Source organism: Phoxinus phoxinus (genome assembly GCF_949152265.1).
Source record: "Phoxinus phoxinus genome assembly, chromosome: 9".
Lineage (NCBI taxonomy): Eukaryota > Metazoa > Chordata > Actinopteri > Cypriniformes > Leuciscidae > Phoxinus > Phoxinus phoxinus.
In genome coordinates, this window is record NC_136884.1 from 7956282 (window position 1) to 7968426 (window position 12145).

At 37.3% G+C, this 12145-nt stretch overlaps 1 protein-coding gene across 2 annotated transcripts; it reads right to left on the reverse strand.

Annotated features, from left to right (window-relative positions):
• Positions 1-1450: 1450 nt before the first annotated feature.
• podxl (podocalyxin-like) lies at positions 1451-11567 on the reverse strand. Of its 2 annotated transcripts, none has more exons than XM_079624494.1 (8): positions 11184-11567; positions 4644-5291; positions 3130-3251; positions 3001-3030; positions 2618-2729; positions 2423-2466; positions 2210-2344; positions 1451-1978 (listed from the first exon to the last, which is right to left on the reverse strand). In XM_079624494.1, the coding sequence occupies exons 1-8, from the start codon at positions 11212-11214 to the stop codon at positions 1784-1786; spliced, it is 1317 nt and encodes a 438-aa protein (XP_079480620.1). In that variant the 5' UTR covers positions 11215-11567; the 3' UTR covers positions 1451-1783. The 2 variants fall into 2 exon arrangements, with proteins under 2 accessions (XP_079480620.1, XP_079480619.1); XM_079624493.1 differs by having other exon boundaries at positions 3130-3254.
• Between the last annotated feature and the right edge of the window lie 578 nt (positions 11568-12145).

The following is a 12145-nucleotide window of genomic DNA, read 5'->3' on the forward strand; positions in this document are numbered from 1 at the left end:
TAAACTGAACAAGAGCGACAGTAAATTGAGAAAAAATATATATATTTTTTTACATGGATGATAATGGTAAGAAATATTTCTTGAGCTGCAAATCAAAGAATGATCATGTGACACTGAAGAGTGAGTAATGATGTTGAAAATTCAGATTTGATCTCACATGAATAAATTACATTTTTAAATCAATAACAATAGATACTATTATAGAGATTGTAATAATATTTCTGTTTTTACTCTATTTTTGTTCAAATAAATTAAATTAAACTTCGGTGACCATAAGATACTTCTTTCAAAAACTTTTTAAAAGATCTTACTGACCCCAAACTTTTGAACAGTAGTGTATATACTTTTTGAATTGTTCAAGATGAAGTGCATCAACATGTCATATCATCTTCCCTATTGCGTTTAACAAGAAAACACACTTTCTTAGAAAAAGAAAAAAAAATCAACATTTTTTAATTTATTAAAAATCATGGCCGTCCCTGTCTGATCTGACAGAGAGGCGGCTTCCAGTGTATCAGACCCCTGTCGTTTGCACACAGTAGCAAACTGACTTTCAAATACAGAATACAGAAAATTCAAACTTAATACTTTGGAAGTAGATCAGCTAAACCGAGGCAGCAGTGAATCCTTTATAATGAAAATTGGTGTAGTGCATGCAAATACAATAAAATAAAATGTTTTGGTGAAATCAACATCAAAACAATTAAATAAAACATCCCCAAACAAAAAGGTGATCAATGTACTAAACTGCAAATTCTAATTAAAGACAGTGGCATATGAATATTTAAATAGTAAATAAATGTGAGTGAGTTGTGTTGGATTTAGTGTCAAATGTTTCAGGTTAACAAGACCGTAAACCTTCATACCAGCACAATTACCAACACAGAGACACGGGTAGAACAGAGGGAAGAGAACGCAAAAGTTATCTTGAACCATAGTCTAATACCAGGATGAATTATCCATTGGTCACAGTGTAATTTGGTGCCTATGAGTGTTAATGTTCCATAAACAGAAAACAAAGGAAGAAGCATAAAAAATAAGCATTATATACAAGCGTAACAATTACATTCCTCTCAAGAATTAATACAGGGTTTCCACGGTATACTGAATTAATGCGATTTCCAAAAAGTAATGTAAGGATACTTTGTGAGTGCTGATTTTTAAAATCACATTATTGGAAAATTCATGGAAAATTCATGGTCATCCACTGATCAGAAACAGAATCCTGAATATATCACTTTTGACAAAAAAAAAAAAAACAAGAACAATTTGTACATGAAGCTTAAACTAGACAGTGCTTGGTGGCATTTTAAGGCATCATGAGGCACGCCTCCGATGCGAAGGCAATGAAATTGCCACATTTTGAACAAATTCTAAGGCAGTCCCAGAATGCACTGCAGTGGATTTTTTTTTTTTTTTATAAAGATGGTGAGCTTAATCACACAAAATATAAATTCCAAATAAATTTTTTAATGAAATACAAAAGATTATTGAACCAAATCTGAAACGGGCTAGATAGTTAGCTAAGCAACATGCTAACATAAAATAAGAGTGATAAAGAAAAGTTAAGGCACGTTGACAGTCCATGTACACAACTTGACACCCAACTTTTTTGCTATTTCTAGCACGTACTTGACATCTAACTACTTCATTACAGCATGTACATCCGGGAACCAAATGAAACCATTGTTGTTTGATAGTCTTTACATCAATCTCTGCTTTTCCTACGTTCTGTCTGGTCACAATCTACCACTATGTGAGCAGCAGGTTTCGTCCGGTGCCATTACAAGTGTGTGTCTTCTTCGTCAGGTATGTCCTCTTTCAGCAGGTTGTCTATGGGGACGATCCAGCTGTCGTTGAACTCCCCGTTCAATGTCAGTTTCTTCTCTTGCATCTCCGGCTGTATCTCCATCACCTCCAGTGTGGGATTATCATGATAGCCGTTCTCCACTGTTTGCATCTCTTCCGTCAGGTGTTGCTATTCAGGTAAAAGTATATGTCGGGATGTTAAACAGCGTAACACTTTGGGATTCAGGGCGTAACTTTAAACTTTGACATTTAAAGGACTCGAATCATTCAGAAACATTGTTTCAGAGTTCAGAGCTCAAGCAGTGCAAAAAGGCTATTAGCTGTATTTATTGAAACTAGAGGCTGACCCAAACAATGCAAGTACTTCTGACTCATTTTTGTGCTTGGAATTGAGTATTACCTGGTTCTTCCTGTAGGATCTGCGATGATAAGTGCAGTACGCAGCAAAGCAGCACAAAATGAGCACCAAAGCGCCACTCGAAGCCAAGATGGCAATCAACGTGTCTGGTATCGTATCCTCGCTAACCGGTTCTTTCTGCCAAGAAAAGGTGTGTTTGAGAATAAACAAACTTCCTGAGAGAGTCACAGTATTGTTGCCTGTTAATCGCCTGACCTGTTCTGAAGGTTTGAAGCTTTCTGACGGTATAATTTGGTCAGCTGTAAATGGAAAAAGGAAGGGAATTACCATAATGAAATGTTCTTTACTTACGTTATTAAAGATAACTGATCATAATATGGCAAGCACTGAATCCAGTGATTCCTCTAGGCGAGGCTCTAATATGTTTGGAAGTCGTAACATTTCCCTCACCGTTTATTTTTATTGTTGCAATTAATTGATTGCCTTGAATTTCCAAGGTGACCGAGCAATTTCCTCTCATCTTCTGACCCAACTTCTTACAGGTTTCAAGAATGATGTCCCCCTGTGCAAAACAAAACATATGCATGGTTTGATCATTTTTAAGGAGAATCTAGGTTGATTTTTTTTAGTCAGTCAATTTGCATACTGATCTTGACCAAGAAATGTTCTCTGGCTCCATTTCATATATTGTTCTGTAATAGATTTTACCATTATTTAACAATGTCTTTAAACATACAGAGTTTACAGGTCAAACAGCTCCCGTGTGGTATTTTTCCATAGAGGGTCTTGATATTGAATTGTTTGGGAATTTTAGGATGGAAATGTGCTCTCACCTCGCTGCTGCTTCTGCTCAGATCATAGGACTGCAGAAGAGAAAATAAAGAACATGATCATGTGCAATATCAGGGTCAAAGATGTAAACAATACACAAGAAACCAAAACCATAAATGTTAATATTTTACATAAGTCATATTTCCGGGAGATGAGGTGCTAGTCGCAGGATCAACTGATTCGATCGTAGTAGAAGACGCTTGTGCTTCCGTCGTCTGAATACTTTGAGACACAGCCGATGTAGAGTCTGGTGCTGCTGTGGTGTGGACATGAAAAGTAAATGATTTTTAATAGTCCAAACTAAAATTACATTCCGTCATCATTAATCGCCCTCATGTCAACTTGTTTTTGTGGAACACTGCAGAATATATTGTGAAGATTCGGTGCTCTTTCCCGTACAGCAGAACCGTATGGTGACCAAGGGGGAAAAAAAGTGCCATAAATGACCATTAAAGAATACCGCTCACATCACAATTGAAAATCTTGTACGTTTTGTAACTTTGTAACACACTGCTTCTGAAAATTATTCAGAATAACTACAGTTGTAATCAAAATTATTCAACCCCCATTGCAAATCATGTTTATTGGCAACATTTACAGACTTCCAGCTGTTTTCAATGAACAAATCGAACAGAAGTCTTTGAAATAGCTCAACACAGCAAATGTTTCAAGTGGTTTCCCCAAATTCAACTGAAAATGTTACTTTTAATGACTTCTGCAGTCTCAAAATTATTAGCAGCACGCAAACCTAATAATATTATTGAACTGGGGGCCATTGCTCATTAGGAATGGGCTAATATTCCTCAGAAACACTGCCAGAAGCTGGTGTCTGGTCATACATCTCGTTTGCAGCAGGTCATGACTCATGACAGCAAAACGGTGTTCTACTAATATAGATGCTTGCCATGAAGGGGTTGAATAATTTTGAGAAACTGCAGAAGTCATTAAAAGTTGCATTTTCAGTTGAATTTGGGGGAACCACTTGAAACATTTGTTGTGTTGAGCTATTTCAATTACTTTTGTTTGATTTGTTCATAAATAAAAGTCTGTACATTTTGCCAATAAACCTGATTTGCAATTGGGTGTATACAAATTTCAATTACAACTGTAAATAATTCAAACCAAATCTGTTTATATTTGAAGTGGGCTATTGTACCTAATATTGGTGTGTTGTGTTTTTATGCTTATCAGATTATTAACCAAGCAACATGATAACATCAAACTATTGGTTTTTGAAACAGATTATCTAAGTGTGATGAAGAAAAGTGAAGACCCAAAGAGAGGCCATAGACTGTGCATTGACATTCCATGTATAGAACTCAGGATTTTCCCTTTCCCATAGACTGTGAAGTACAAATCTTTATGCTTTTCCGCTATTTCTACCACATGTTTGACATTTAACTTACTTAATTACAGATAACTCAATGCTCTTTCCTATAGAGGGCATAAAGTGACCAAGAGCTAAAAGAACAGCAAGAACATTCTTCAAAAGTGATGCTTTTGTGTTCCATGGAAGTAAGAAAGCCATTCGAGTATGAAAGGACGAGAGGGTAAGTAAATCACAGAATTAGCATTTATAAATATTCAAGCGCTGTTCAAGTTGTGCAGTCATAAAGGCTGTACTGTTATGATTAATGTGACTCACGATTTGTGGTGACAGCTGATGGGTCTGCCTTGTTGACAGGGGTAGTTTCACTTTCTTTATGGGTAGTGGTTGCAGGTTGATTTGAGCTGGTGGTATCTTGGCTGTCTGATGGTGTGTTTTGAGAACTGAGGTTGGATTCTGTTGAAGTAGCTTTTATGATGGTTGCGGCGGGTTGACTTGTTATGATTTGAGTTGTGACTTGTTGGGGTGAATCAGATGTTCTGGGTTGCTGGGCCGGCTCTTCAGTAGTCAAAGATGTTGAAGATGCGTCAGTGTGGAATATTGTAATGGGTGGGGTGGAACCCAGTGAAATGGTTGCACTAGGGTTCAGTGTGGGGGCTGTAGAGGGGCTCGATAAGGTGATTGTAGTAGGGTTTGATGAGGTGGGTGTAGTAGGGATCAATGTGGCGGATATAGTAGGGGTCAATGCGGCGGATATAGTAGGGGTCAATGTGGCGGATGTAGTGAGATCCAGTAAGGCGGTTGTAGGTAAGGAGAGTGTAGTGGGGTTTGATGAGGTGGATGAAGGGGGATGTGAGCTGTTTGAACTGGGGTTTGAAGCGGTGGATAAAATGGGATTAATGGTGGTCTGTAAGGGGGCTAGAGTGGAATTCGTTGAGGTGCATTGCTTGTCATGCAGGAGGGCACCTATGAGGAACAAAAAAAAAACCTATTAGAACTTAAGTGTAGGCATATACTGCTCTGCAAACTCAGCATTTCTTATTGGTTCTGTGCGATTGCTATAATGGGGAATTATACAGTAGGTAGTAGCAGTTCTGTAAACTGTTTTTGCACACTGAAATAGAAAAGAGTGAACGCTGCCTTTTTGCATGCTAACAGGTAGCTTCATTGCCGATGAGTAAATACACACTGGAACAATGATTTGAACAGAACTATTAGCGTTCTATCAATTGACAAAAGTAACAGGTGAATTTTGTTACTTTTATGGAGCATTTTCACTGTTTGTAAATAAACACTCTAAACCAGGAATGAGATGAGTTATTTAAACAGTCAGCCCTCATCTGGATCCTTTTCGTACTGTATGTGGATGTAGCTTTGCCTTCAAAATGTTGTTCTTCAGAGTGAAATGTCCTAATTCCTGTATTATCACATCATCATCATCAGAGAAATTGTATTGGCAGTGATTTAATTGTATGCTTAAAATGGCATTGGGTATATATATAATTTAAACAGACCATCTTGTATTTACATTCTTTAGGTATCAAACAGTAATCGAAAAACAGTACATTTTCATTACTAAGTTTGAAGGAACTCTGTCAAGCTGCGATTTTAAGTTTTCTTGTTTTTATTTATGCACCTCATATTATGTCTTGATGTCACATTGTTATGGGACTTTATCTCTGTTGTAGTGAGCTTGACAGGACACTCCATACAATAACTTAGGAAGTAACACACCCACTCTTATGGGTGGAAGCACAGATGCCAAAACAATGGTGTCCAAATTAGTTTCATAGTCTCTTGAGACTTAATACAATAGTTTTTCCTTAACTTGCAGCTCTCGAGTTCATATTTGCCATTCAACAGACGTCTCCCTTACTTGATCCAGTGTTTATTACCACACACGCGCACGCACACACACACGCACGCACACACACACACACACACACACAACACAGACACACACACACACACACACACACACACACACACACACACACACACGAAGACTAATATACAAATAACTATTCTGTGTTGTGTAACTTAAAATAATGTGAGTCATTATTCATAACAGTAAGCAGATATCTCTGTCAAAACATCATTGGCTGATTCCAGACACCATGGCGACTGTTTATATCAATCAGTCCAAGACTTTATATCATAAGTGACTTAAACTCCTACATTTAACACTATTCATTTCTAGTGTTGGTGTAGTTCCTAATGCTTTTTACCTGAACTGTTCAGTGGCCACCCAGGATGAAGATCTTGTAAATCTTGACCTAATAGGATGTCAGGACAATCGGGGTTGCTGTCGGGATGGGGGGTAGCGATGAGAGGCTGTTTATTTTGGTTGGTGAACCAGTGTTGTCTTTCATTTAGCCCTCTGTCTAATCACCATCTTATCACGCAGCCTTGCGTATCCAAAGATACGGCCACTGCTAATCACAGCTCCAGACCTAACTGTTGAACTAAGCCCTTTCTCTGCACTCCATTGGTTCTTGTTTTTAAGTACCCAGTTAATTACCATGAAACTTTTTGTGTTTTTACTCTTATCCTTCATCACCCCGAGGTTTCCAATAATTCCATCGTAAGGATTGACCCTCGTTGACCCTGCTGTCAGTTGCGGTCTGTATATTACCCACTGACAGGGCAGCCGGTCCTAACACTATCAATGTAGAGACAGTTTAGACAAGATGCAGACATTTCATGGCTGACCCTTCACAGAGGCATATCTGTCCTATAGACTCACACACTCTCACTGGGATTCTGGAGGTACCAGATAACAGGAGCTCAACACACTCATCTTAAAGACTCGGATCTCTTGCTGATCAAATTGATTTGATCAAAAATACAGTAAAAACAGTAATATTGTGAGTAATATTATTACAATTTCAAATAACTGTTTTCTGTTTTAATATATGTAAATTTATTCCTGTGATGATAAAGCTGAATTTTCAGCATCATTGTTCCAGTCTTTAGTGTCACATGATCCTTCTGAAATGATTCTAATATGCCGATTTGGTGCTTATTTATTATGAATTATTATTAGTGGTCAATTTCTAATAATGGTTCTTTTTCTTCTTATTATCAATATTGAAAATATTGACCGATTCTTCTGCTTAATATTTTCGAAATAAATATTTAAAGCATCCTTGCTGAACAAAAGAAAATTACATTTAAATTTCTTTTAAAAAAACATACTTACCCCAAACTTTTAAATTGTAATGTATAGCTTTTTCACAAAAATATTGAGCAGCAAAAACTGTTTCAACGTTGATCAGCAAATTAGAAATTAAAATTCAACTTTGCCATCACAGGAAAAAAATTATACAGAACATTATATAGACAGATATGTTAAATTGTAATAATATTATATTTCACAATAATACAACTTTTACTGTATTTTTGCTCAAATAAATGCAGCCCGGATGTCTTTCAAAAACATAAAAAACGTAAATATTATTTTGACCGCTAGTGTACGGTAACTAGTTTAACTGCCAGCTTCTTAGATAAAAGTTTGTGAAAACCAATCCAATAAGTTTGCATTGACTGAGTTTATCCAGATTTCTTTGTCTGAAAGTAAAAATATGATCAAAATCTTTAATTTGAAGGGCCAAGTTATGTTTTAAGGGGATTAATAAAGTTGTAAACTGCTCCTTATAATTGCCTCTTGGGGATTAATACAGTTGTATTATATTGTATTGTACTAATTGATCTGAATACTAGGTATCCCCCCCAAGACAAAAAAGCTGTGCAAGAGGCCCCAAGCCCCCTCTCCCTATGATAGTGTGCTATTCAGGGGTAATTGAACAGGCCCAGTAGGAGGGGGAGGGGTAAAATGGGGTTCGGTTGGGCAACTAACCCCCTCTATTGAGGTGAGGAGAGGGACTGTGAATATAAAAATGTGCACAATGAATGAAAAACAGACAGAAGAAAAAGAGAAGGAGTCTGAGAGGGCTGGACAGAGGCCGAACAAGGTCAGCGGGCATTTGTGTGCCTGACTCAAACGCATTCCTCATGACACACACTATCAGACGTCATTATGGCGTACTAATAGAACTGTACCAAGCTTTTTGAGGACTGCATACTCAAAGTGTGAGGTATCAAAGCTTAAGTGCCACCCCCCTCCCCTCCATTTAAGGATAAAGGGATTTTTATATAATCGCAAACACTCAGTAATGATGAGGTGAAATATGAGCTTATCTGTCGGAGTGTCTTTTTTTTTACTAAGAAATACTAGCTGCTATAAGGCGCAAAGTATCCGTGTGATGAAATGAAGGATTTGTGGGTGGAGAGGGGAGGCCGGGTTAGAGGTTGGATTAGAGAAGGGAGTTGAAGACCGTGGCGGTGCCAGTTGCAGACGTTATACATAATAAGGAGATCAGGAGAGGAGGGGGAGAATGACAGAGGGGGGCCATCTTTGCAATCTCAAGATACACAAGCGTATCTCTCACTCTCTCTTTACCGTACACAGTTCCCTTATAAAGCATTCCGACGCTCCCACGTCAAGCAGGGAATTACACTACTACTTGGTGCCATACTAAGAACCCATGAAATCAAAATTGGAGTTTTGTGGCTTTTAGTCAATGAATAGTTACTAATAGTTCGAGGCCATTTAACAGACAACTAAACCAAATAACATGTAATTTACTTGAGGTTCTGACAAAATGTTTAATTGCGGCAGTCTTTTTAAAATGCTTAAATAATCTGAATGAATATATATTTTTTAATCAGTTTGAATGAATGATTTACTCATACAGACTTCACTTGTTTCATTACTGGATGAATCAGCGTTTTTTTTTACTAATCTCTTTTCAATTCAATTCTCATTTATTTGTATAGCGCTTTTCACAATACAAAGCAGCTGTCGTCCCAAAGCAGCTTTACAGAAAATTTTGTGTATCTGTTATCTTAGGTTGTACATATACAAAATCAGTTAGCAAAAAAATTTATTTAAACAATGTAAACATTTCTATTGAATTATTCAAAATAATCTCTTGAATTAATGATTCAATGACAAATACATTTTTAACAGTCACTTGTTGCCATCTGTGTAACGATGTAATCGATACAGTCGTAATTTGAAGCGCCATGTTACTTTCTTAAGGTGATTTGCTCAATTTTGATCACTACCGTAGTTGTTTATATCCGAACTAAACGTTTATTCCAGTACTTGTGATAAGTTGAATATTTGTAACATGGTTAGCATAAGAGACAAAAATGTATTATATTAATAAAAAAAATCTATTTCAGTTTTATTCAACTGTGGGGTTTTTTGTAGTTCATGGTTGTCATGCAAACGAATGGTTATTGGCTATTTAAAACGGGACACGCCCTTCACTATGCCCCACCCAAACTTCCTGTTTCAGTAGGAAATGCATCAACACGGGAAAATAACAAGGCTTTTCATGGGGTCTTTAAAAAAGACTCCCTCATCTACTCATGCTTCATCAATCTTTCATTCTTTGAATAATCTCAGACACTTTGTTTATCAGAAAAAGTTGGATCAGCTCAGAGATGCAGTGAGAGAGAGAGAGAGAGATCCTGAAAGAAGTGAACAGAGGAGAGAGGAAATAAATGCCACACCCTCCCTGGGAACGGGTATGTTGACAGAACACTTTCCTACCTATTGTTCTGCACTTTCCCAAGCCTTGTGAGAGACGTCCGGTCAGTACTCATCCACACCAAAGCATTGCCAAAAGATACTTGCAATCAGTTTAGTTTGGCTGATTTAAATGCTGAAGGTTTTTTTTTGACAGAGGATGGAGGAAACCTTGCGCAACTCAAGGAAGCGCAAAACTCTCAAAACTCAGGTATAGGGAACCTTTTATAAATATTCTGCATTGGGGGAAAAACATCAATAGCCTAAAGGCTTAACTTTTATGAACCTTAAAAAGCGGAGATTACAACATCCTCACTTCTTGCACTACTCCAAGCCTTGCAAGAATGCAATTTCGAACAATTAATCAGACCTCTCAGAAAAGGCTGACCGAGACAGAGTATATAGTCAGAAATGCTTATGATGCTTTTAGGTCAGCTAAACAAAACATGACCTTCTTTTATAGACCGTCAGCCTGATGTGGACGGGCAGGTGCACCGCACTGATAATTAAAGAATAACAGTCTCCTCCCTTGCATCCCTCTTGAGTCTGAGACGCACTTCATCTGTAATTGTGTCACTGTTTGTCATTTCAGCGAAGCAGCTGACAGAAATGTTGAGTGGCACAGATGCTGCACTTCCCAGAGCTTTGCAGAATGTTCTGCCACTATAACAAATCTCCCCCTACACATGTGGTCAGGTCTTTAGATTAGCCGCCATCGCTGTCAGCAAAATGCTATTTTTTGATCATTATCTTCAAGTCATAAACATACAGCTTATCAGATTAGCAGCTGATGCACATTCAAATATAAATGTTTATGAGAATTCCAATATACATTTTTTTTTTAATTTAGGTCAGTAGCCTACCATAAATGTATTTTTTTAATGGTTTGAAAAATAGTAATCCCTTAAGAAATAAAAAATGGAAAAGGGGGAATTGTTTTCCCCTAATACAAGTTAAAAGTATGAACTAAATGTTAAAGTCGGACTCGAAGTCTTCTCAATTGCTGCTAATGGAACGGACTAAGCTTAGGCTACTACGTTTAAGTCACTATGACGTTATTGTGAATTAGAACATTTAATGAATTTAAAACATTTATTAATAAGTTCTAAAACGAACATATTCAAAAGAGGTGTTTGAATAATCAACCGTTAATGAGCCTATCGCGTTATATTAATTTGGCTAATTATTATATGAGTAGCCTAATGTTTAAGTTAATTCATATTCAAACACCATCCTAACAGTAATGAACGTAAACTCACCTAATACAATGATTGTCCATGTGATTGCCATCTTCAGTCCGTCAGTTTGATGCTCGCCGCTCCGCGTTCACTGACTTCAGAAAAAGTTTCGCATGGAAATGTGGAGACCCCGATCGGTTCCGCTTGTCGTCTTGAGTTTGTATCTGAACTTTTTTTTGCAGCTGGTATTTTTTTCTATCTTAAAGCCAAGAGGAGTGCTTTTGTTTGCGCTGCTGCTTCTCTGCGGCTCTACCCCACCCTGAGGGTCCGGGGATTTGGGGGGTAAAGTTTTGGAGGGTTTCCTTGGCTGCGCGGATTGTGATGTATTGAAGTCGTCTGGAGTGACGTGCTGTGCTGTGCTCGCGCTGCTGCTGCTGCTGTCACGCGTGCACACAGGATCTGTATGAGATGTATCAGCTCATGCGGGGGGACTCAATAGAGGGACTGGGTTGGACTCAGGCAGAAGACTAGCCCATGAATAACACTGTCCACTCTAGTACCTAATGTCTGAGATCAAACATGGCACTCTTTTAAGTGCTGATGTATCTTTACATTTATTTTATCAGTGTTTTATCTTTTCTGTTAGTTTTTTTAAACATTGTTTTTAAACATTTAAGGGTGTGCATGGCACAATAATATATATAGCCTATATATGTTCTTAATTCACATTTATTTGTATAGCATTTTTCACAATTCAGTTTCAAAGCATGCAGCTTTACAGAAAATGCGATCTGTTATCAGAGGTAACTGTCAAGTTATTTCAGAAATACACATACAAATCAAGCAATTAGCAAATGTATTATTTAAACAATGTATTAAATTAAGGCAGAAATAGTGAGATCATTGAATGAAGTAAAATAGCCTCTCTCTCTATATCGTATATACTAATTGTAAGCTATATTGCATATATTGCTAATATAAAATTCCTAATAATATTAATTATATAATTTGTTAATAATATAATAAACATTTTGTGCATGGGC